Source organism: Natator depressus, chromosome 2 (assembly GCF_965152275.1).
Source record: "Natator depressus isolate rNatDep1 chromosome 2, rNatDep2.hap1, whole genome shotgun sequence".
NCBI classification, from domain to species: Eukaryota; Metazoa; Chordata; order Testudines; family Cheloniidae; genus Natator; species Natator depressus.
The window spans coordinates 248,783,030-248,806,814 of record NC_134235.1 but is presented as its reverse complement, the minus strand read 5'-3'; the positions used below and the strand labels follow the sequence as shown (position 1 = coordinate 248,806,814).

Sequence of the window (23,785 nt, the reverse complement as noted above, 5' to 3'; positions counted from 1 at the left end):
GAAAATCAGGTGAACATTATATAGATACCTCTATAGGAACCCAAGTTTGAAAATTCTTATCTAAATGACTTGCCCTAGATCACACTACAAGTCAGTGGCAGAGACAGGAAAAGAACCCAAGAGCCTTTATTCCTTGTCCCTTGTCCTAAGCAGTATACGCTGGCTTCCTGATCTGTCATTCAACTAGTTTTAGCCAACCACAATTCAGTAATAAGTTTTCTTGAACCCTTTTTAAATTTCCTGATATAAAGTATACTGAGAGACTTTAGGCAAACTACACATGGACTGTGACAAAGAGAAATGATCACTGAAAAATGAGCTAGAATTAGAGACAAATACAACAAGACTTCACTAAATCCCTGCTAAATATGTACAAAAACTCAAGCATGTGAATTAAATGCAGGCCTACTTTCCTCTCTGTGTGTTTAGAAATAAGCTGTAAACTCAGTAATGATCAGTTGTTTGCTACTTTCCCAACTGCTTCTTTATCTAAAACATATATGGTATTTAAAGGGACAATCAACTTAAAACAAACAAACAAACCACAACTGTCCACACTTTTGTTTTTACCTATTATTGTTACAAACACCATCTGAGATGACCAGAACTGAAAGGGCATAGAGAAAAATATTTCTTCAGTTTGTTTATGCTGTGTATTTGGTATCACTTAGTTTCACTGGTTTTCCTTGTATACTCAGTTGCCTTTCCCTTTTGTTTATGTGGCTCTGTCCCACAACAAAAGGAGAGAATTATAAAATAGGAAAGCATGACTGTAGAAAGTGCAGAAATTGGCAGGAGGATTTGGGGGCAGTTATAGAACCTGAAACTACTTTAACTCTTTTTCTAAAACTGACTAGACTGCACATTGATGGTGTTCTTTAACTGTGAAGCACTGCTACACTTTTCTCTACACTGTTGTGCAGCACAATGTACGTGTGGATCCGGGCATGACAACAGCCCAGCACCTCCTGCTGATCAAATGAGGGCTTGTCTACACAGCAGCAATGCACATAACAGGAGCGTGATTTTTGAAGTGCACTAATATGTTGTTCATTAATTGGGCTGTGTAGGCCCTGCTGGTGTGCATTAGAATTCCCTGGTGTGCTTTAACATATTATTGTTTCAAACAGCACAATGTTAAAGCACACTAGGGAACTTTTAATGCACACTAGCAGGCTCTACACAAACCAATTAATGTGCAACATGTTAGTATGCTTTAGAAATCACACCTCCCCCCATAGTGCACATTGCTGCTCCATGTAGGCATGCCCTTAGCATCTCAAGGTTAGACCTGCTGCTGTTTCAAGGCTAGACTTGACACCCAGCTGTCAGGGATGGCTTAGGCATAATGAAATCAATCCTACCACAACACAAGGGAATGGACTAAATGATCCTCTAAAGCTTCCTTTCAAGGCAAATGACTCTGTCAAACACATCAAAAGGAGCTGCTCAAATCTGCAGGGAATTAGAGACACCTTCACATCTAAACCCTAATAAATGCTGCATTTTGTCTTACACAAAGGCTGTGTCTATACTGCCACTTTCAGCACTAACATTTTAGTCATTCGGGGTGTGAAAAAACACCCCCTGAGTGACAAAAGTTTTAGCACTGAAAAGCACCAGTATAGATAGCGCTTTATCGCCGGGAGTCGCGCTCCCAGCAATAAAGCTACCACCCCTCATTCAGGGGTGGTTATTTTTTATCTCCAGGAGAGCTCTCCCTCAGCAATAAAGCGTGACTACACTGCCCACGTCACAGTGCTGCCGCGGCCGTGCTATAACGTGGGCAGTGTAGACGTACCCTTAGTGATTAATCCCAATTTAAGAGAGACTTTTTTTTGTCTTTCAGTTTTCTCCTTTTCCTGGGCGCCATCCACTTTGTTACACTGCTCTAGGGAGTCATGGTCTGTCCCCCAAATCAATGTAATATTAGCTCCTACCACTTGATTTTCTGAAAGACTGCACCAAAGCAGCATAGTTATGGTATCGGAAAGGGCAGGAGAGAGAATGGAACTGCCGGCTCCTCTTCTCTGCTCACCTCCCAAACAGACTAGGATACTGAAGGAGCAGCAGGTGGGGAAAACCACAAGCAGCCTGTGAACAGGGCAACTTCCCTTCAAAGGGAGTCAGGACCTAGTCCACCTGTGACTGCCTTCTGAAGGCTCACCTGGGTATAACTGACTCGCCCCAGGTGGCCGCTTTATGGTTACTTAGTAAACAAGCTGACCTAACAACAACATGGAGCTAATAAAAATCTTACCCACGCTCAGATAGCAAAAGCACTCCCAAGGAGCTAGGAAGCTCCTGTCCCAAGGATATGAGCTCCCAGGAGAGCTTACCAGAGCAGGGAGCCTAGAGGTCTGCTCCTGGAGACAGGGAACCTGTTGGAGAACACCCCTCAGCTGTCTTTCTAGAGATAGGCCCGCAAGAAGGAAGGATCTCAGTAAAGGGATTTCTCAAACAGAAGCAAGAAGCCCAGCCTGTCAGGAACTATGTGTTACCCTGAAGATCTCCATGCCCCTCTGGCTCTGGAGATGGATTCTACCCAGGTAATGGTAAGAGACCTGGCTCCAGCCTCCAGGGATAGAAATCTGAACTGAGAGTGCTGGTAAAGAGCCAGGACAAAGGCTACTAGTGGATTCAGGTGGGAACAAATGTTCTACAATTAACTCGGTCTCCCAGCTAAGACTCTGGGGTAGAGGTCTGTTTATGTTATATGTTGGCCTTTTCTGTTAATAAATGAGACCCTTCAAAGAGGGGGGAAGGGGCAGTGTACATAGTACCTGAAGGCCTGTTTAGACTTGCTTATACTCCAGGTGAGGGGAAACCGGGGCAGGGTACCACACCTGACCGCAAATGCACACCTACAAAATGGGAAATAACTGACTAGACATTAGTACTGCTGAAAAGGATGTGGGGGTTATAGTGGATCACAAATTGAATGAATCAACAATGTGATTCACTTGCAAAAGGCTAATATCATTCTGTGTTGTATTACCAGGAATGTCATAGGTAAGATCTGGGAGGTAATTGTCCTGCTTTACTTGGTAGTGGTGGGGCCTCAGCTGGAGCACTGTGTCCAGTTCTGGGCGCCTCACTCTAAGAAAGATATGGACAAACTGGAGAGTCCAGAGGAAAGAATGAAAATGATCAAAGGCTTGGAAGACCTGCCTATGAGGAAAGGTTAAAAAAAAACTAGGCATGTTTAGTCTTGAGAAAAAAAAGGCCCCAGGGCCCTCCAGGCTTATAGATGGTCCCAGCTCTGAACTATCAGCATCCAAATCAGTTTGCTATCTTTTCCTTTCTTTTGACAAGTCAGTCTCTATCTGCTAAGTAAACAGCCTGCGGTTAAAATAGCCCGCTTTTTCTCAGCTGCTTATCATGGGGACTACAATCTACCACATTTATTTTACATCTGGTCAAGACTAAAAAGCTGCAACATGAAAAACTCTTATTTTTGCTCACAAGCATGCAATGTGTGCATGCCCTGTACATGGTCATGATGGATTACATGTTTATACATACTAGAGCTAGCCACAAGCATCCTAGTTTGGGTGGTGCAGGTCTCCAAATACATTCAAGAATTCCCAGAGAACAGCCACTCAGAGATGAAAAACACTGGCCCAATTCATCCTTGGAAAACCACCAGTGAAGTCCTTGGAGTTACAAGGGGGATGAATTTGGCCCTGTGCACATAGGGTTAGATCCTGCAAGGTGCTGAGCACTTGTGCCCTGTCCAGTATATGCTTAACTTTAAGCATGAGCACAGTCACATTGAAATTATTGGGATTATGTGTGTAAATGCTTTGCAGAATCCAGGTCACAGTGCTTAGCACCTTGCAAATTCAAATCCACACAGCATTGTTGGAGCTTGAATGAAATGTGTTATTACTGCTATTATTAGTTGTTACTTTGTACGACAGATGTTCATGGTCCTTTACATAAATGAATGAAGACAGAGGAATTAATTAAAAGAATAAGTAATGAAAGAAAGAAACTAAATTTTATTTCAAATATTCTTAGATTTTCTGCTCCTGGTGGTGGGAGTTGGTAAATTACAAAGGATGGGCTAGGTAACTACTAATATTACCAACAATAAATACATCTCCATTCAGCAAAAAGAAAGCTGCAGCCCTATGTACCACAGTTATAAACTTCTTATGGATTCTTGTTCACAACTATCTGCACTGGAGATATGAACAAAAATCCCTGTAAATACAGCCGGCCAGGTGAAGTGGTTACTTAAAAGGAGAGCTGTAGCCAGTTATGCAAAAAAGGTAACTGTGGCTCAAACATAGTTCTTGGGTGTGCAGGCAGACAGCTGACACTGAAGAAAATGGAAGCCACTTGTGCACGCATGCAAGTCTTCTCAGACATGAAGTAGACCAAATGAGCCGTATGATATGAACATATATAAAATGAAGCAGTAGAGCAGTAGCATAGCCCAAAATGACAGGTTGTGTATCACACAATCCATGTGGTCCAACATAATCCTGTCTGCAATCTCACTATCCTTTTAGACAGGTGTATAATTGGATATTGAAATGGCAGGTTTAAGGGTGATTCTACCATCAGGGAACAAATTCTAATCTTGGGTCTCCTTCTATACCTTGGGCACATCAGTTCACCTCTCTGTATCTCAGGTTCCCCATCTGTAAAATGGAAATATTAATATTTTCTTTTCTAACATTCATGTTGTGAGGGATATTACGTTAACATCTTAGCAGCAGCCACACTGCACCACCAACTGGGAGCCGCCGGAGATAAGTGCTGCCCGGTGGGAAGCTGCACCCCAGCCCTGAGCCCCCTTCTAGAACCAGCCACCTGAGCCCCTGACCCCGTCCTGCACCCCAAGCCCCAGCCCTGAGCCCCCTTCCAGAGCCAGCACCCCAAACCAGCCCTGAGCCCCCTCCCATAGCCGCCACCACCCCCACTCCCTCCTGCACCCCAACCCCTTGCCCCAGCCCTGACACCCCTTCCCAGAGCCAGCACCCTGTACCCCCTCCTGCACCCCAACCCTCTGCCCCAGCCCAGAGCCCCCTCCTGCACCCAAACTCTCTCCCAGAGCTTGCACCCCTCACCCCCTCCTGCATGCCAACCCTCTGCCCCAGGCTCAGCCCAGAGCCCCGTCCCCCACTGCGAACCCCTCGGCCCCAGCCCAGAGCCCGCACCCCCTACCGAACCCCAAATCCCTACCCCAGCCCAGTGAAAGTGAGTGAGGGTGCGGGAGAGCGAGTGACAGCGAGAGGGGGATGGAGTGAGTGGGGTGACGCTTTAGGGAATGGGAGGGTCTCAGGGAAGGGGCAGGGTAGATCCTGGGTTGCCCTTAAGTTCAAAAAGTGATCTTGGGTGTAAAAAGGTTAGAGATCACTGCAATACAGACACACACAAAAATTCCCCTGGGAGTAGAGAGTTACACAAACCTCTCCAACAACCCAGTTCTTGTTTTTCTGCCCCATCTCCCAGAGCCCAGCTGGGGGGGGACAGATATCCACAACCCCTCCTCCACAGAGCCCAACTGCGGGGGGCCCCCAGCCCAGATACCTGCACTTCCGACCCCCGAGCCCAGCCACGCCCCTCCAGCCCAGATACTCACACCCTTTCCCCTCCAGAGCCCAGCTGCATGGCCCCCCTTGCCCAGACACCAGTCCCCTTTCCGCCCCCACCCCCGCCCCCAAGCCCAGGGATCCAGAGGGAGAAACAGCCTGATGCTTGGTCCCAGGCTTGCACAGAGTTTCCCGCGCTGTCCTTTCCTTCCCTCAGGGCATGCTGGGAACTGCAGCTGCCAGGAACCCTCTAGCTCCCTCTCCCTCCCACCAGCAGTGGCTTCTATGTGCAAGCTGGGCTCTGCTGAGTCCAGTGGCTCCTAGTGGTGGCTAGCAGCACTACAGCCCATTTCTGTGGGGGAAAGGAAATTCTGTGTGCATGTTAATTTCTGCAAAATTCTGCACTGGGCAGTGGTGCAGAATTCCACCAGGAGTAATACTGCAACTCCTTGTGCAGTGACAGTGGTGTATATAAGGCTGCACTCTGCAGCAAGTATGATTACAGCCTGTGGCCTCGGCACAGCTAAAGCTAAGCACAGGACAACTGAAACACGGAACTGCTATACCAGATCAGACCAGTTGTCCCATCTAGTCCAATATCCTGACAGTAGCCAGTACCAGATGCTACAGAGCAAGGTGCAAGAACCATTATGGAATAACTTGCCCATAGAGGAAGTTTCTTCCTAGTCTAATTATTTAGATGCATGTCCCTCTGAAGTTTCTCAAGTCTTGACTAACATAGGTAATTTTGAGTTATCTGCAAATTTCGCCACCTCACTGTTTCTGCCCTTTGCCAGATCATTTATAAATGTATCAACTCGATCTAGTTGAAAATTTTCTGCCAAAAAACTGTTGGTTTTTTTTAATGGAAAACCGCGTTTCAATCAAACTGCTTTCCTTAGAAATATTTGATTTTTTTGTTCACTGTAAACATTTTGATTTGGAAATATTACCATGGTGCCTCGTGGCAGTTATAGGGTGGTTGCCTTCTATTTCCTCTCTTTTCTAAGGGTTAGGCTCCCCAGCCATACTACATTTCCCACAATGCACTATGGCCAGGGACTCCCAAAATTCACTGTCTCCTCTCTTCAAGAGGAAGACCATGCTACATCATGGTAGCTGTAATCTGCTGTGGAGCCTGGCCCATCAAGGAGAATGAGGTACCTGAACCTTAACTCCCATGAGGCATAGCAACAGCATTTTCAGTAGAAATATTTCTGGTTTTAGCTAAATTTTTCAGTACTCAAATTTCTGGAAAAAACAAAACAAAACATCAAGTTTTCAGTGTACATCCCCCTCCTTTTCCAAACAGCACGAATATTAACACCAGTTGTGGTACAGATCCTTGACACCCCACAGTTATCTTCTTGCCATGTTAAAAATTGACGATTTATTCCAAAAGCTTGGAAGATGCATAAAGGAATGGGAGGTGGGAATGAGCAGCACAGGGACCCAGCACACAGGTTTATCAGGCAGGGGGAGGAGTCTAGATTGTCAATCACCACACTACTGGTGACATATCCCAGTGAATTCATTACACCAATGGACGCAATCCCAGGGACATGTACCTGCAGTTAGAAACCACGGATGTGCTCCTTGGGATTTAACTATTAGGAGCCTGTGGGATCAGCCAAGAAACTGAATGTAACAATGTTAAGAATGTTTTTGAAAAAAATGCAACTCATCTGCACATATAAGGTTTTTTCCTGGCTAAAGGAATGCAAGCGTATGCCATGAAGCCTTTACATTATCTCTAACAGTTCAGCTGATTATCACGTCTCTAATTCCAGTTCACACAATGCCACACAGCACTTTCTTATTATGGATGTGCTGCTGACATGTACAAAAACTGATTAGATAGTTTGACGCAGGCCTGAGGAAGTACTTAATAAATAAATGACTCCATATTTCACAGCTATTTTTTTTAACTGTAGGTCCCCATCTCCACAGTTTGCTCTCTGCCCTCTCTCAACACAATTTCTTCTAGCTACTGAGCTAACCCAACCAACCAAAGCCACAATCCTAATATTGTTCAATTTTGTCCATCCTTCTATCCCCATAATATTCATAGCTACTCCTAGAAAACCACTCTCCTAATCCTGTTGACAAGCCAAGGAATGCTTTCTTCTCACAGCTGCCAAATGCGTTCCGTAGGGAAGTTCTATGACCTGGGCTATACGGGAGGTCAAACTAGATGATCTAGAGTGGTGGGGACTGAACCCTGCTTGGCCCTTGGGCTAGCTGAACACTGATGGCAGGTAGCTGTTGTCAAGTTATCCAGCAGTGGCTCAGAAGCACGACTACCAACCTCAGGGGAGACTGTTAGGAACCAGGGCAAAAAACGCTCAAATTGGTTGTGAGATCTACACTCTTACATCACCTGCTACCTAAGTCTCAAAGTATTTTGAGGGTAGGAGGGAGAGGCTGTGGTCAAGGGGATCAGAATAAGGAGATCCATATTCTAGACCTACCTTTCTCTCTGATTGTCAGCAAGTCACAAGCTCTCTGGGCGTAAGTAGTTCTATCTATAAAATGTTAACGATACCACCTTTTTAAAGTATCTACAATTGAACAAGAGTTCTATAAAAACAAAGCATTATTAGCATTAACTAACCCTTACAACACCTCGGTGAGACATGTATTGACATCCTTTTGCTTGAGATAAAGACCATGTACAGAGGGGTTAAGGGCCTACGCCAAGATTTTAAAAAAGCCTAAATCTGTATTTAGACACCTAAATAAATTACCTGATTTTCAGAAGTGCTGATTTCAGCAACAACTACCGAGTAATTAGCACCTCTGAAAAATCATGCCATTCCTTTAGGTGCCTAAACATGAAGCTGGAGCTTAATATTAGGTACCCATGTTTGAGAACCTCGTTTTCAGAGGTGCTGAAAATCTGGCCTTAAGTGACTTGCCCATGGTCACTGATACACTGACAGAGCTAGAACCAGAACTCAGGAAGCTCCCAGTTCTCAGTCCTCTGACCATTTCCTACTTCGCTCTAAATGAATTCATCTCTTACACCAATGTCATCCCTCCAGGAAGGAGACACACTGGCAGGGTAGTGTGGCAAAGTTTGTAGGCAGCTGTCTGGGTAATACTTGTTCTGTGGATAAACAAAAATTTCACTTTCTAAGGCAACCACAGTAACACCATTGACCAGTACTACACTGACTTAGAACCTGACTTTATTCCTTTAGTCCAATTCTGATTTCATTTACACTAGCTTTACCCCCAGTGTAACTCCACTGACTTCCTTATTTACATTTGTGAGCAGAATCATGCCCCGTGTGCAGGACTGTCTCCTAGCAGGTTGCCATGTTTCTCCACCTGAAAGGCAGTAGCCCTGCATCTGCCACACCCAACTTGCTATATGTAGGCTGTTTTGTAGACTGAATAAACCGGTCACCTAACCCGAGGATCTACTACTAATACAAGAAATGACATTCCCCAAGGTTTAAAGGAGAACCTGGCCGATACAGAGAAATGCTGGGCATCAATCCAGAAAGCAAGGTAACAAGAACAAATCTGTCAGCACTAGAGCTGGCACCTGCTTTGACCCCAGAGAGCAGAGGAAGGTTTTTATTACAGCCCAACAGAAGAACCAGACTCTGGAGGGATACTGCAGATTAATCTTACCAGACTTAGGCCTTGCCACCCACATGAGGTGGGGAAATTTGACAGCCATTAACAAACTCTTTAGGGAGAATGTGGCAGATGTAGTCTATGCTACACACTGTATCACTGCAGGTCCATGGATCCTATTTGTGCACCAGCCACCCAATCTGCTGCTCTAAGCAAAGGCTGAAGTTGTGGATAAAAGCAGCGATCAGAACACTGAAATTGGTCTCAAAAGTTTTGCTGGCAGCAGCTCCCATGCTTGTGGGAATTCTTCCCTTTTGCTTTATGTATCAGTATCAGCTCCACTAATGTAAACTAACAACTCTAGAAGATACAGCTATAAAAGCATAAGGGCTTTTAACATTGGCATATGATAGGCAAGATTCATTTGCTCTAACTTTAATTTTCTTCCCATTAGTGGCTGTGTATGTTAGAGCAGCTCTTCCAAGTGTACACTTTGATGTAGCTGCCCCTCCTCAAATGGTGGATATACTGAGCCAAATTCATCCCGACTGTAAATCCACTGGACTTTGTACCACAGGACCATTTCAGTGGGTAACGGTTTTAGTTTGTATAAGGATTGTACGTCTTTGTACAATTTCAATTGTGCCTGCAAACTGCAGGTGTAAGAAAGATCATTTAAAAAAAAAAAAAAAGCTGGCTCTTTAGTATCAAAAGAAAGTTGTATTGACTGATATCCTGACTATACGATGCTAAGTTCGGCAGCATCCGAAAGCTAAATTAACCCTTTCATGAGTTATATGCAGTGTTGTTGTAGCCATGTTGGTCCCAGAATATCAGCGACTTTCGCTGCGTGAGGTAATATCTTTTATTGGATCAACTTCTCTTAGAGAGAGAGAGAGAGAGACAAGCTTTTGTGCTAACACAGAGCTCTTCTTCAGATCTTTCATGAGTGTCACATACTCTCACAGATCTAAAGTCCAGAAGGGACCATTGTGATCATCTAGTCTGACTTCATGAATAGCACACGCAATGGAACTTCCCCAAAATAATTCCTAGAGCAGAGCTTTTAGAAAAAAAACCACCCAATCTTGATTTTAAAATTGTGAGTGATGAAGAATCCACCACAACCATTGGCAAATTGTTCCAGTGGTTAATTAGTCTGTTAAAAATTTACGCCTTATTTCTGGTCTGAATTTGTCTAGCTTCAACTTCGACCCATTGGATCATGTTAAATCTTTCTCTGCTAGACTGACAGGCCCATTATTAAATATTTGTTCCCATGTGGGTATTTATAGACTGAAATCAAGTCACCTCTTAACCTTCTCTTTGTTAAGCTAAACAGATTGAGCTCGAGTCTATCACTATAAATTATGTTTTCTAATCTTTTAATCACTCTTGTGGCTCTTCTCTGATTGCTCTCCAGTTTATCTACATCCTTCTTGAATTGTTGACACCAGAAGTGAACACAATATTCTAGCTGAGGTCGCACCAGTGCCAAATACAGAGGTAAAATATTCTCTCTACTCCTACTTAAGATTCCCCTTTTATGCCTCCAAAGATTTCATTAGCTCTTTTGGCCAGCGTAGCACTGGGTGCTCATGTTCTCTTGATTATCCACCATGAGCCCCAAATATTTTTAGAGACACTGCTTCCCAGGGATAGAGCCCCCGCATCCTGTATGTATGGCCTACATTCTTTGTTCCTAGATGTACACATTTAGCCATATGAAAACCAAATACTGTTTGCTTTCACCCAGCTTACCAAGTGATCCAGATCCTCTGTCAGTGACCTGTCTTCATTATTTACTACTCCCTAAATGTTGGTGTTATCTGCAAATTTTATCTGTGATGATTTTATGTTTTGGTTTTTTTTTTCCTTTAATGACCTGGAAGATGTTAAATAGCACATGGCCAAGAACTAATCCCTGTAGGACCCCACTAGAAACACACCAGTTTGATGATGTTTCCCCATTTACAATTACATTTTAACACCTATCACAGTTAGCCAGCTTTTAATCATTTAATGTGTGCCATATTAACTTTATTTCTCTCTAGCTTTTTAATCAAAATGTCACACAGTATCAAGTTAAATGCCCTACAGAAGCCTAAGTATATTACATCAACACTATTACCTTTATCAACCAAACTTGTAATCTCATCCAAAAAAAAAATAAATCAAAGTCAGTTTGACAGGATATATTTTCCATAAACCCATGTTGATTGGCATTAATTATATTACCCTCCTTTAATTCTTTATTACTCGAGTCCTGTATCAACTGCTCCATTAACTTGCCCAGGACTGATGTCAAACTGACAGGCCTATACTTTCCCAGGTTATCCCACTAACCCTTTTTCAATATTGGCACAACACTTGCTTTTTACCAGTCTTCTGGACCTTTCCCAGTGTTCCAAGACTTTGAAAATCAACATTAAGGGTCCCACGACTGTCCACTGTACAGTCCATGATCTCTTCTCTTCCAGTCATTTCATTCATCCATCAAAGATGCTGTCAGATTGTGCTGCAAACTCTTAACTTTGGAATAAGGTTTGTACTTTGTGTTACCCTGTCCTCACAGCAAATAATCACGGAACTGCATCCTGAATATCCTCAAGCACCAGATTTATTATACTGCATTCAGTCTGAAGCACCTACCTAGGACTGAAGGGAAAAAAACCCACCAGTATCATTTGGACTTTCCCAGTAGGAGACTGGATGTAGTCTTGGAAGGTACTGAGCACCCTCTACTTCCATTCACTTCAATGGGAGCAGATGATACCCGGCACCTTTGACTTTGCATCTTTCAAGATGAGACCCGTAACACGCCCCCATGGATACAAGTGCCAGTTCCATCTGTGAGTAGGGATTTTGATAACTTACTTTACGTTACACAAAAGCATATTGAGGGTACTAGGGCCATGGATAATGCTGCAGACTTGACTATTCGAATAAGAAGATCTTTATATCTCTCAACAAATCTATTCAGCACCCCACAGATTAATCAGTGTCCCCCACATGCTCAGTAATAACTGCAAACTTTTTACTCCAGTAAAAGGTGGTTTATGCTCTGTACTAGGTTTTCAGACACAATGACGTTTGCTGGGGTTTCCTACTTAAACAGGCTCCTCTCAGCTATTCATTTTACAGTGTAGCTTATTTATAACATTTCAAATGCTAAACTGCTTTTCACTCCATCCTGATGTCAATCACTTGACTCTACATCTTTCACATACCATGGGCCCCTTTGATTTTCCTTGATTTCTTTCTCTGGGATCAAGGTGATCTATTTTTAGTATACAGACTGGTGTAAAGTGCGGAGTTGCTATAGTGACAATTAGCTGATACAAACCAAGTCGCACTGCAATTCTTGAAGCTAGTAATCTATGTGAGACCATGGCTCAGAAACACCCAAACTTTGCTCAGATAAGGCTGCATTAGCCATCTTCCAAGACCCCCAGGGGGACACAATTCGCATGAAATGGGACAGAATGCAACTTTTAATATGGGGTGCCTTTTGAAGGCTGTACAAGTCCCAGCAAGCAATGCTCCCTCTTGACCTACGAGAGGCTGCTATCTCAATAAATACAAATTATTCAGTGTTGCCTGTTCTTCTTCGTGTTGAACATGTAGGGCCAGATCTGGGCTCCCATGATGGCTGCTTTGCATTAGTCCACTGATGCAAAGCAGCTGCAAAACCAGCTTCACCGGCTGCCTGAGGATTCACCAAGTGCTAGGGAATCCCTGGGTGGCACGAGACCGGCACAGCCAGACATGCGCCCCAAAGGGGAAAAGTGGCACAGCCAGCACACTCTCTTACTCCAGTACTTCCTGGCTACTGGAACCACTCTTTGAGGTCCACTGCATCCAGTTATAACCGTGTCTCTTGGGCAAACAGAGCATCCTACAACATCATCCCAACTTCTCTATCACCCTCCTCAACTCAGCCTTTCCATCTGCTCCCAGTGTCCATTCTTAAGCTTGGCACCATCTTTGACTCTGAACTCTACTTCTCCTGCTGCTGTTGGAGCAAGAACCTTCCTGTCTCAGGCTTCTAGCATCTGGAACAAGCTTCCTTTGTCTCTGCATCTATCTGACTTCCCTTCTCGTTTCAAGTCTGAAAATGTACTCTCTCTTCTGTCTCTACTTTTTAAAATTTTCCTCTCATTCTACTGTCATGTATTATTTATTTGTAACCGCATTACATGCAGCAATACTGTATAGAGTTTTGGTAAATAGTTTGTGTGGAAGATAAATCCATATCAAAATCTGTAATGAAATTAAATTGTGCTGTATATCAAAGACCTATGTCTTGATGTAACTCTTCTGTACACTAATTCTTGGTTTATATGCCATTAGTCTCCCCTTAGGTTTTACTGTTTCTCTGATTCTGCAAAAGGATTTGGCATCTACATTCCATGGACAGCACTGCACATATTACAGTGTCAGCTCTTGAATTCCTTCCCAGCCTGTGAATGAGAGAATGCACAGTAGAGGCCAAGTCTTGCTCTCTGATATTTGGGTGATCTGGAGTGGAGGGCACAGTAAACTTCTTCCCTACTAGTGCACTTTCATAGCAGAAGGGCAGAACACCAATTATTACTGCACTGTCCAACACTTCAGGGCTCCAAGGGGATGTGGCCAAGCCCCCAAGGACTCTGGTACCCATGCTGTGGTGTGCCGCACTTTACTATGCATTCCTCCCACTTTCCCAGTTACTCTTGGCCATGATGCTGTGTGCTGGGAGAACAGCTTGGAGAAGTCACACACCATTCTGCTTCTCTTCAGATGTGTCTCCAGCATAAAAAGGCAGGAGTTTGCTCCCAGAGTCCTGTATGTATTATTTTGTTCTGTTGCGCTACCCATACTGAAAACAGTGGGGATAGTGGGGTGTGTTAGGAACAGATGAATGGTTCAGTTGTTGTCATTTTGAATGTCCCTACAGGTTCCTCACCATCACCCTGAAAAGATGCCGGGGATGGTGGTTGTTTTCTGACTCTATGAAAAATCTTTGAAAAAATGATGGAGGGTACTGCTGTCCTTCCTCAGGCTAACATCCCAATTACTTCATCAAAGTAAGCAATGTAGGAAAAGGAACCATCTGATTGCAAGAATCTGTTTGAAGCCATATAATAGATTTACAAAGTAGTATGATGCACTGCCTGGCTATGTCTTTAAAGCCAACTAAGGTTCTGTGACCTTTGCCTGCAGTGAGAATTCTACCATACAAACCAAAAGTGCCAAAGGCACAGCAATATCTCATGGACCAGTACTGTACCTCTACAGACTGAAAAGGCTCTAGGTGTCAGCACAACTCTTTGGTAAGAATAAAATATCCAAGACAATTAGGAGCAGTTAAATCTGGCTGCCAGAATTTCTTATGCTTACAAATCCTTGACCTTTTTTCAAATCTGAATAGGAATAAGGCGAAAGCAAACTTATGAAAAGTAGCTGAATTCAAAAATTCCTGGGGTTAGTGATTCAATAAAACTAACTATGTTCTTTTAACAACATGCTGTGAAATTGTTCTTTTGGACAGCTCACTGGAACCATGACCAGGGAGTTGATGGTCCAAAACCACAGATTTCTAATGTAATAAAGTACGTAACAATATAAATGCTATCTGCGTGTGGGATTTTAGGCTATGGAAATGGTTCAGTTTGTGAAATTTTTTAATGTACTTTTAGTTTCTTGCAAAAGCATTGTGATACGGATGCATGAAATAGGTTCTATAAACAAACAATGGTTTGGTGTAGTATGGTCAAAGCAAACACAAGGTTGATTTAGAAATTATAACTCCTAAAACAGCTATTCATCAAGAAGTCAGAGGCCCTGAAAATTACAAATGGGGGGAAAAAAGAGACCAACATTAAACTAGAGAATGGGGTGAGCCCATAAACTCAGACATTCATTAAAATCTATAATGCCACTGGCTCTTGGAACATCAATTTTGATTCTATGGCATTCTGTGTGATGAAATCCCAGGCTTCATTCTTCAAACTGTGATTTCATGTTCAAGCCATCTCTGCTTCACCCTTTTGTTCCTTTCAATATATTCATTAAAAAGGCAGTCAGATATTTGGTCTGTACACCAGAAAGTAAGGGGTGAGGAGAAGGTTAGGGGAAGGAGGAAGTAGTCAGACGTAGAAACTGATAGTGATGGCTCCTCGGTTCTATGCATAGCTCTGCCTCTGACTTGGGAAAAATCACTAAATCCCACCTTACAAGATAGTCATGAAAAGTATCACCGCAGGCACAAAATTTAACAGCCTCTCTTTTATCATTACCATAATGATGATGGGGAAAAAAAAAATCAGCCTAATGACATTTTACTAGTCCCTAAAAAATATAATTACTGGCCCTGGGTAAGCAAGCAAGCAGAACTTGGCAAGGCTTACTTAGCTTTACGGAATTTCAGAATCTCCATCTGTAAAATAGGAATAATACGTCTTTCTATAATTAACTTTGGTTATATGTCTGTACAGTGTCTAGCATGATGGGGTCCTAATCCTTGTTTGGGGACTCTAGGTGCTATTGCAATACAAATAAAATTTCCCTACCTCATAGGGGATATTGTGAAGCTTCATTCATTTACACTTCAAAAGGACCAAGTATCATTATACAGAAGAATACATAGATTTTATCTCCTTTCAGGAAAATGTTGTTTATGAATCTATCTCCTTCGGGCATCTTCCCAATAAATACCTCTCCTCCTTCTGTGTTGTTGCTCCATGCTCCTCATCCATCTCACCTTAAATCTCACTCATTCTCTCTTGTCTAGACTCCTTTACCTGATCTCCTCCTGTTTCACAATCTCTCTGGGTTTGAATACTCAAGGATCTGGTTTTGTTTCCTTCTCTTTCAGAAACAACATTCAGCCTCCACTGCCAAAAGTAAGTCAAATATACATATGTTGGAATTTTTTAAAATGATTATAGAATCATAGAAACTAGAGCTAGAAGGGACCTCATGTCCAGCCCGTGGTGCTGTGGCAGGACCACGTAAACCTAGACCATCCCTGACAGGTGTTTATCTAACCTGCTCTAAAAAGCCTCTCATGACAGGGATTCCACAACCTCCCTTGAAAGCTCATTCCAGAGCTTAACTACCCACATAGTTAGACAGCTTTTCCTCATATACAACTTAAATGTACCTTGCTGCAAATTAAAGCCCATTGCTTCTTGTCCTACCTGCAGTGGACATGGAGAACAATTGATCACAGACCATTTTGTAACAGATCTAAACATGGGCAGCTGGGCGGCAGCCCTCCTGGCCCGCCCCAGGGCTCCGAGCGGCCAGGCAGAGCAGCCAGCCCCGATGCACTGGGAGGCAGCACTCCTGGCCGCAGTGCTCCAGGCAGCGCAGCCAGTCCTGGTGCACCAGGCAGGGTGGCCCCAGCACCAGCTGCCCTGACTCCCTGTGGGAGGCAGGCCAGCCAGCCTGGACCAGCCAAGGCAGAACGCTCTGGGAACCGCAAGAGGAGGCCTGGCCTGGGGGCTGTTTGGGAAGACACAACCTACCCATGCTTACAATACCCGCCGCCCATGGCCCTAAACATATTTAAAGATTGTTATGTCTCCTCTCAATGTTCTTTTCTCAAGACTAAACATGGCCAGTTTTTTTTAACCTTTTCTCACAGGTCAGGTTTTTTAAACCTTTTATCCTTTTTGTGGCTGTCCTCTGGACTCTCTCCAATCTGTCCACGTCTGGAATTTGTCAAATTTGTCTGGAATCATGGGCAAGGACCAAGAGGTCTAACAGCATGGAGAACCAGTGTTGGCGGGGCCACACTGGTGCTACGACAATCAGCAATGCTTTGTCCTGCCAGATCTTGAGGAGGACTTTGTGGATGACAGGGAAGGGTGGGAAGGCGTAGAGCAGTCTTCCCGTGCACGACAGGAGAAAGGTATCTGCGATCGAGCTGTAGTTCAGGAAGGAGCAAAACTGCTGGCACTTCCTGTTGTTCCATTGTCACAAACAGATCTACCTGGGGAGAGCCCCGCCTTTGGAAGATACTGCTGATGATGTCCGGGCAGAGAGACCATTCGTGGCCATGAAAGGACCTGCTGAGGCGATCAGCTAGTTCGTTTTGCAAGCCCTTTAACTGTATCGAGTGGGCGATGCAAAAGTCCCACAGTTTGAGGGCTTCCTGGCACAGGGGAGAGGAGCGAGCACCACCCTGTTTGTTTATATAGAACATAGCTGTGGTGTTGTCCGTCAACACTGATACACATTGCCCTGAAGATGGGCCTGAAATCTCTGGCAAGCAAGATGCACCGCTCGTAGCTCCCTGACGTTGATGTGCAGTGATAGTTCCGTCTGGGACCCTAGGCCTTGAGTCCTGATGTCGCCCAGGTGCACTCCCCACCCCAGGGCCGACACATCCGTGACTAGTGAGTGATGGCTGAGGCTTGGAGAAAGGTACTCCCATACAGACTACCTGTGGCTCTAGCCACCACTGAAGGGACTCAAGAACCCAAGGGGGAGTGTGACCAGCCTGTCCAGAGGGTCCCAGTTCGGTCTGTACACCTGAGCCAGCCATGCCAGGAGAGGGCAGAGCCGCGGCCTTGCGTGCTGCACTACGTATGTGGAAGCTGCCATATGTCCCAGCAATTTTAGACAAATTCTGGCTGTTGTGGTGGGGAATCAATGGAGACCTTTGATGATGGCACTTAGGGTCAGAAAATGAGACTCAGGAAGGGATGCCCTTGCGTGGGTGGAGTCCAAGAGGGCCCTGATGAATTCTACTCTCTGAGAGGGAGTCAGGGTCGATTTCGCCACACTGAAGATGAGACCAAGTCTGAGGAACGTTGCACACACCAGGTTCATGTGTTCCTCCACCTGGGCTCGAGATCAGCCCTTGATGAGCCAGTCATCTAGGTATGGGAAGACTCGCACCTGGTGCCTGCGGAGAAAGGCTGCAACAACCGCCATGCACTTGGTTAACACCTGAGGGGCCTCCAATAGCCTGGATGGAAGGACCATGAACTGACAAATAACTCTGCCAGCTCTGAATGGCTTCCTGCAGGTCCTTGTTTCCCTCTGGTCCCATACAGAGCAGCCCTGAAGCTGTGGAGATTCCAGCAGAGCACTCTCTGGGTGAGAGATCAGGACAGGCCCTTAAATGTTTCTACAACTTATTTTACCTTTGTTGGTGGATTGCCTGTGCAAGTGGTTTTGTCTTCCTCATCTGCTTCCAATCTCCATGGAAGTGAAGCATCACGCCTTGCACAGAGCTGCCAGCTACTACTGCATGTTGGAATATATGGTCCCTTTAAATTCCTCCTCTGCTCAGCCACGAAGGAACTGTCTCCCTCCCCTTTTACAGTCAGGGACTGTGAAAGGTGACCCTCACCAGCAGAGCCGCCTAGTGGTCAGGAAGGGGTGTAGCAGGTCGTCCTATCCTGATATTATCTCCCCTTTCCTCAATGTTGAAAAACTGAAATTCCCCTGTCGCCTTCTTTCCAGATGTGGAGAACCTGACTTATCTGTGATAAGTTTCAGCCTACGCCTCTTAAAAGTTACAAAGGCAAACCTGTAGGGCAACAGCCCAGATATGGAGGTGAGGAACAGCCTAGCAAGGAGCAGCCTAGCAAGCAGAAGTTTAGATTTAGCTGGTGGATTTCAAATAAATAGTTGTGACCAATTGCCTTGGAATGAGACAGCGCTCCCTATCCGTGCAGGTGTCTCTACAATGGCACTAAGAGCAGAGGTGCTTCTGTGTTGGGCACTTACGGAGTTTGACAGGGCAGGAAAACTCCTATTCAACACCTATACAATCTTTTGCATGTGTTGTTCAACCTTTCACTGAACAGATGGTGTCCTTTAAAGGGCAGGGATATTAGCCTCATCTTGGCTGAAAACTGTCCCCTTGAGAAAAGTAACAGAGCTGATCTATTTTCAACACTGCAGGCTGTACCAAGAGCTGACAATGATGTAACTAGAAAAGGAGTACTTGTGGCACCTTAGAGACTAACAAATTTATTTGAGCATAAGCTTTCGTGAGCTACAGCTCACTTCATCGGATGAGCTTATGCTCAAATAAATTTGTTAGTCTCTAAGGTGCCACAAATACTCCTTTTCTTTTTGCGAATACAGACTAACACGGCTGCTACTCTGAAACCTGAATGATGTAACTAACAGATAGGTTGGGGGGAGGGAGTCACCAATTTCCTTAAGTGAGTGAGCCAGAAGCAGGGTGAATTTCTTACAGCTACATGCCTCACAGCTGCCAAAATCATCTCCCTTTCCCCATACTCAGAGTATATCTTCCCTGCTTCCTGAATCTCTGCACTGCCTTCCCTTCTTCTTATGCATAAAATTGCAGTGTCTCCTCCTCACTCACACCTCATTCACTCCCAATGCTCTGTCTAAGCCTCTATTCTGACTGCTCCCTTTATCTTCATCTTCTTTATCTGTGTGTGTTATATTGTGGCCCATGTTATAACCCCCTTGTACTGCTCAGTTGGCACAAAGGGATTTTAAAGCTGCTCTAAATGGGCAACCAGGGATCCCCCAATTCCCTCTCTGCTCCCCTTCACTAGACCAAGCCTCTCTCCCACAGTACGCCCCTCTCTCAGCCTGGGAGAAGATGCTTAGGCCTATTCTGGGGTTTAGCTTGAATGATGCACATAAGAAAAGGCACAATAATCTTAGCTGCAGGAGCCCCAAAGGTGGCTTCTGTAACAAGGCAAGAAGCCACCAGTATGCCCCAGCTTATGATGGGCAGAGGCCTCTCTTCTTTCTTTAAAAGATTTTATGACTAGAGGTCAAGGAAAATCAGAAACTCTGAGTTCAGTTAGTTCAGAACAAGAGGAGTGGTGGCAGAATACAGCACACTGACAACTGGCATGGAAAACGATACGTTTGTAACCTCGTGGCCTTTTCCATCTCTACTCAGAAAAAGAGGGGGAAAAGAAGCTGAGCCTTGTGAGTCTGAACAATCACAGCATAAGACAAAATGAGTAGTTTGAGGTGGCGAGCAGGGCGTGCCCTGCATGAACCCCATTAACACCAACAGTATTTGCATAGCTATACCCGCACCACACTGCTTTAAAAGCATAAGGATATATTTCTAAAATTAATTCCTGCTCCCTGACAGCAGAAGAAGCTCAAGAGAATGCACCAGTCTGCATTACTGCACCTGATGGGCCACCATGGGTGTTTGTTACAAATGCTCGTACAAAAAACAAACACTGGGTCTGGTCCTAAAAGCTCTTCAACACCCTCGACTGCCATGAGAGCTGAAGGTGCTCAGTGCCTCTCAGGATAAGTTTAGTACAGGCCAGTGCTTTATAAAAACAAAAGTCCTTTTGGTAAAGATTAATTCAGAAAATAATGCAAGCTTTTTAATAAATTAAGCCATCCTGAAGAAAAAGACATTCACACAGGTTAACCTGTTTCCAGAAAAGAATCCAGATTCCTGCAGGATCACAACAGCAGCAGCTACTCTGAGGAAGCCAGTATAACATACACATCTGACCCTTTTTTTCCTACCCTTGTGATCTGAGGTCAGGTTTTGGAAAGACACCTGCAGCTCATTCATGATACAAAAGTGACAGAGAACAAATGTGAGCCATGTTTTAAATACTGCTGATGGAAATTCTGCATAGTAAACAAGCATCTAATTCTGTCTCTACACCACCAGGATGGGCTACACAGCAAAATTAATGAGAGCAATTATGGTCAGAAACTAGAAAGGCCAGCTATTGTTTTATAGCCTGCACAACTCACAGCACTGAGGAACATTAGGCTCTTTCATACCCACGGAAACCTTTCAGTTCACTTTAGTTAGATGGGACAGGGTAGGAATAAGGAGGTAAATGTTTATGTACTTTTCCCTTTTGGTTGTTTCATAAGAACCACCATACTGGGTCAGACCAATGGTCCATTTAGCCTAGTATCCTGTCTTCCGACAGTGGCCAATGCCGGGGGCTTGAGGGGGAATGTACAGAACAGGCAATCACTGAGTGATCCATCCCCTGTCTTCTGGTCCCAGCTTTTAGCAACAAGAGGCTAGGGACCCCCAGAGCATGGGGTTGCATCCCCGACCATCTTGGCTAACAGCCATTGATGGACCTATCCTCCATTCACTTACTGATTCTTTTTTGAACCTCTGTTTCTGTAACGCTTGTGGTTTAGAATGTTTTTATAGCAATTGTTGTTGTTGCAGGTTGAATTATTTCCTGCACAGGGGAGGATTAACATTGGGTGCTTGCACCTGGGGCCTACATTCAGAGGGAATGTAGATGCTACAGTGGGTTTGGGTATAGCAAGTGGTGCTGCTGGCCAGCCAACTGCTTCAGAAACAAGACTTCAGGTGCCCCCCAGAACCTTTCATGGACCCTGAACACCCTATGTCACAATGTCAACCAAGGGAAGATGGGGAGGCAGTGGCTGAAATTGTCACAGATCAGACTCAGCCACACTGCTGCCTGTCAGGGAGCCCAGGGGGTTCCTTTGGCAGCTTGGGAATGGTCCAACATTTTTGTTGATCTGGGCCCTCTGTGGGCCTAACTCTTGCATAAGGGGCAACGTTAGCTTTCCCTTTACTAGATCTCACATTTTACCCCACTATGAAATTCTCAAGGCTTCAGTCTCCTTTCATTTACATGGGCCTTACATTAGTGCAACTCCACTGACTCCAGCAGCATCATGCTTGATTTACACTGATACTTCACAACATTCAACACTGCAACAGAAAAAACAAGGAACACCAATGGCAAGAGAAAGACTTTAAAAACAGAGCAAATTAATTGAAAACAAACTTAAAAAACACCTTGAAGTAGTAACATTTCTGTTTATTGACAAGAGTAAATGATGCTGAAAAATAGTTACTAAAACTGGATGCACCTCCATATACAACCCACAAGGCCCATTTCTTCTCTCACACTAGTTTTATACCACTGTCACTCCAATTCAGTTTCTCCTGAATTATACCAGTATGAGAGAAGAATCAAGCCAGGGTTATTAACCAGTCAGACATACTGAACTCTGTACTTATCTTATTGATTCAGTGTGACGGTAACACTGTTTTTAAGTGCCACAGTGCCAGGTCAGTATCTCTCTTTTTTCTCAGCAGAATTGTGCTTTACTGGAAAGTACACAGTGCACAACAATACCACCACAAGGTAATGCAGGAAATTCATTCCCATTAGTCAATTATAACTTTCTGCTGTTTATCAGGCAGAAATCAGCAGAGATGCTATTCTGTTCTCAGGAAACACGTGATGCTTCGTCCAACGTCAGAATACCCCATACTTCCTGGCCAACTCAGCCTTACCTGAAATTTGCTTCCCAGTGCAATACCCAAACAGAACTCAGCATTTGTTCCATGATTAACCTGTTTTAAGTGACCTAGCGGAGTTCTGGTCTTTAACTAAAGGTGAAATATAATTGGACTGGAAACTGCGGGAGGACACTTGAAAGATGTGGTTTAAAACAGCAGTTGCCTATGGGAGGTAGCACTTAGTTTGAAGACTCTTGTATTTCCCTTTTTAACTACCAATTATATTATTTAAATATTTACTAACCTAGCACTTCATTTAATTCTCTTTCTTTAAAGTAAGAGAATCCTAGTTTGAAATTTACAGTCATCAGGCCTGCCAGGATATATTTCAGACAGTTTAATCTGAATACTGTAAAGCAACTTTGAAAAAAAAAATAATTTGGAAGATTAGTTCTTTATAGGTTTTTAGATGTATACTAAAGGAATTCACTTAGCGTTTCCCATCAGATACCAAATACTGTATAAATGACCCCATTAATATCTACCCACAACAATTACTCAATTGAATCAACAGGATTAGGGACCTGAAGGTTGCTCTTTGTTTTATACAGCCACAATGCCTGATCCCAAAAAATAATTAATCCTCATATTGAGGGGTAACACAGAAGATCCCTACCTAAAAGGCCATGAGGTTCAGATTTGCGCCTCTCAGAGCTTCTGCCCTGGTCCTTTCGTTTCTTGCTTCCTCTAAGACTGCCAAAACGCTTCATGAGCTGCGGCAGGCACCAAAGCAATAGCAGCCGTCAATCATATCCGATATCGAAGAAGAAGAAAGAGCAGATCTGATCAAAAGGTTGCGTGGGGCAGGAAAATAAGTCAGTTAAAATGGAAACAGGGGGCAAAAATAAGATATTCCAAAAAGTCAGCTGAAACAACGTGTGGTTGTGAAAAGCTTCAGCTTCTGAATTTCTGAAAGAGACTTCAGATCACATCTTAATGACAATAAGATCCAGAGAGAGTAGCTGAACTCTGCCCAAAGCAGTTCCGATCTTAATTCTTACTGTACAGCAACTATTCTGAAAATATCTGTGGACATCAGGAGAATTTCAAAAGCCTGTAGTGCGGCAGTTCTTATCCTTAAGCAGTCAGAAAGCTTCAGAGGCTGAAACAGAATTTCACCAGTGGATCAGCTTATGCAGAAGAGGTCAATAACTAGCTGATAAGCTCCCCCCTGTAAAAAATACTAAATATGCAAAAGAGGCACAAGCCCTCTTGAAGGGAATTGTCATGTGCAGTTCTGCATGATGTCTCTTTAAAAAGACTGTAAAAGGAAACCACCCCGGTACAGACAATTCTTGGCACCAATTGGACAGAGCACATTCACAGTATGACATGACATCACACAACTATTTTGATTCATGTGTCCTAA

The 23,785-nt window shown here is 44.1% G+C and overlaps 1 protein-coding gene and 1 long non-coding RNA gene across 9 annotated transcripts in view; one reads left to right on the top strand and one right to left on the bottom strand.

The window, feature by feature from the left end:
• Window positions 1-23,785, bottom strand: part of PRKAG2 (protein kinase AMP-activated non-catalytic subunit gamma 2) — a 383,197-nt gene that overhangs the window by 180,893 nt on the left and 178,519 nt on the right. Inside the window, exon 1 of one of the 6 annotated variants that reach the window (XM_074946319.1) lies at window positions 23,033-23,582. The exons of 4 other annotated variants lie outside the window; for them this stretch is intronic. In XM_074946319.1, the coding sequence (XP_074802420.1) occupies window positions 23,033-23,126 (94 nt within the window). In that variant the 5' untranslated portion in view covers window positions 23,127-23,582. Of the gene's footprint in view, window positions 1-21,750; window positions 21,813-23,032; window positions 23,583-23,785 lie in introns of those variants that run through there. One more of the 6 variants, XM_074946321.1, reaches the window with a different exon arrangement.
• LOC141983310 (uncharacterized) overlaps window positions 1-23,785 on the top strand; it is a 67,919-nt gene that overhangs the window by 29,465 nt on the left and 14,669 nt on the right. The window contains exons 2-3 of one of the 3 annotated variants that reach the window (XR_012638345.1): window positions 10,558-10,640; window positions 15,994-16,021. This is a non-coding gene — a long non-coding RNA (uncharacterized LOC141983310). Of the gene's footprint in view, window positions 1-10,557; window positions 10,641-15,993; window positions 16,022-16,767; window positions 18,225-23,785 lie in introns of those variants that run through there. The other 2 variants (XR_012638347.1, XR_012638346.1) reach the window with 2 other exon arrangements.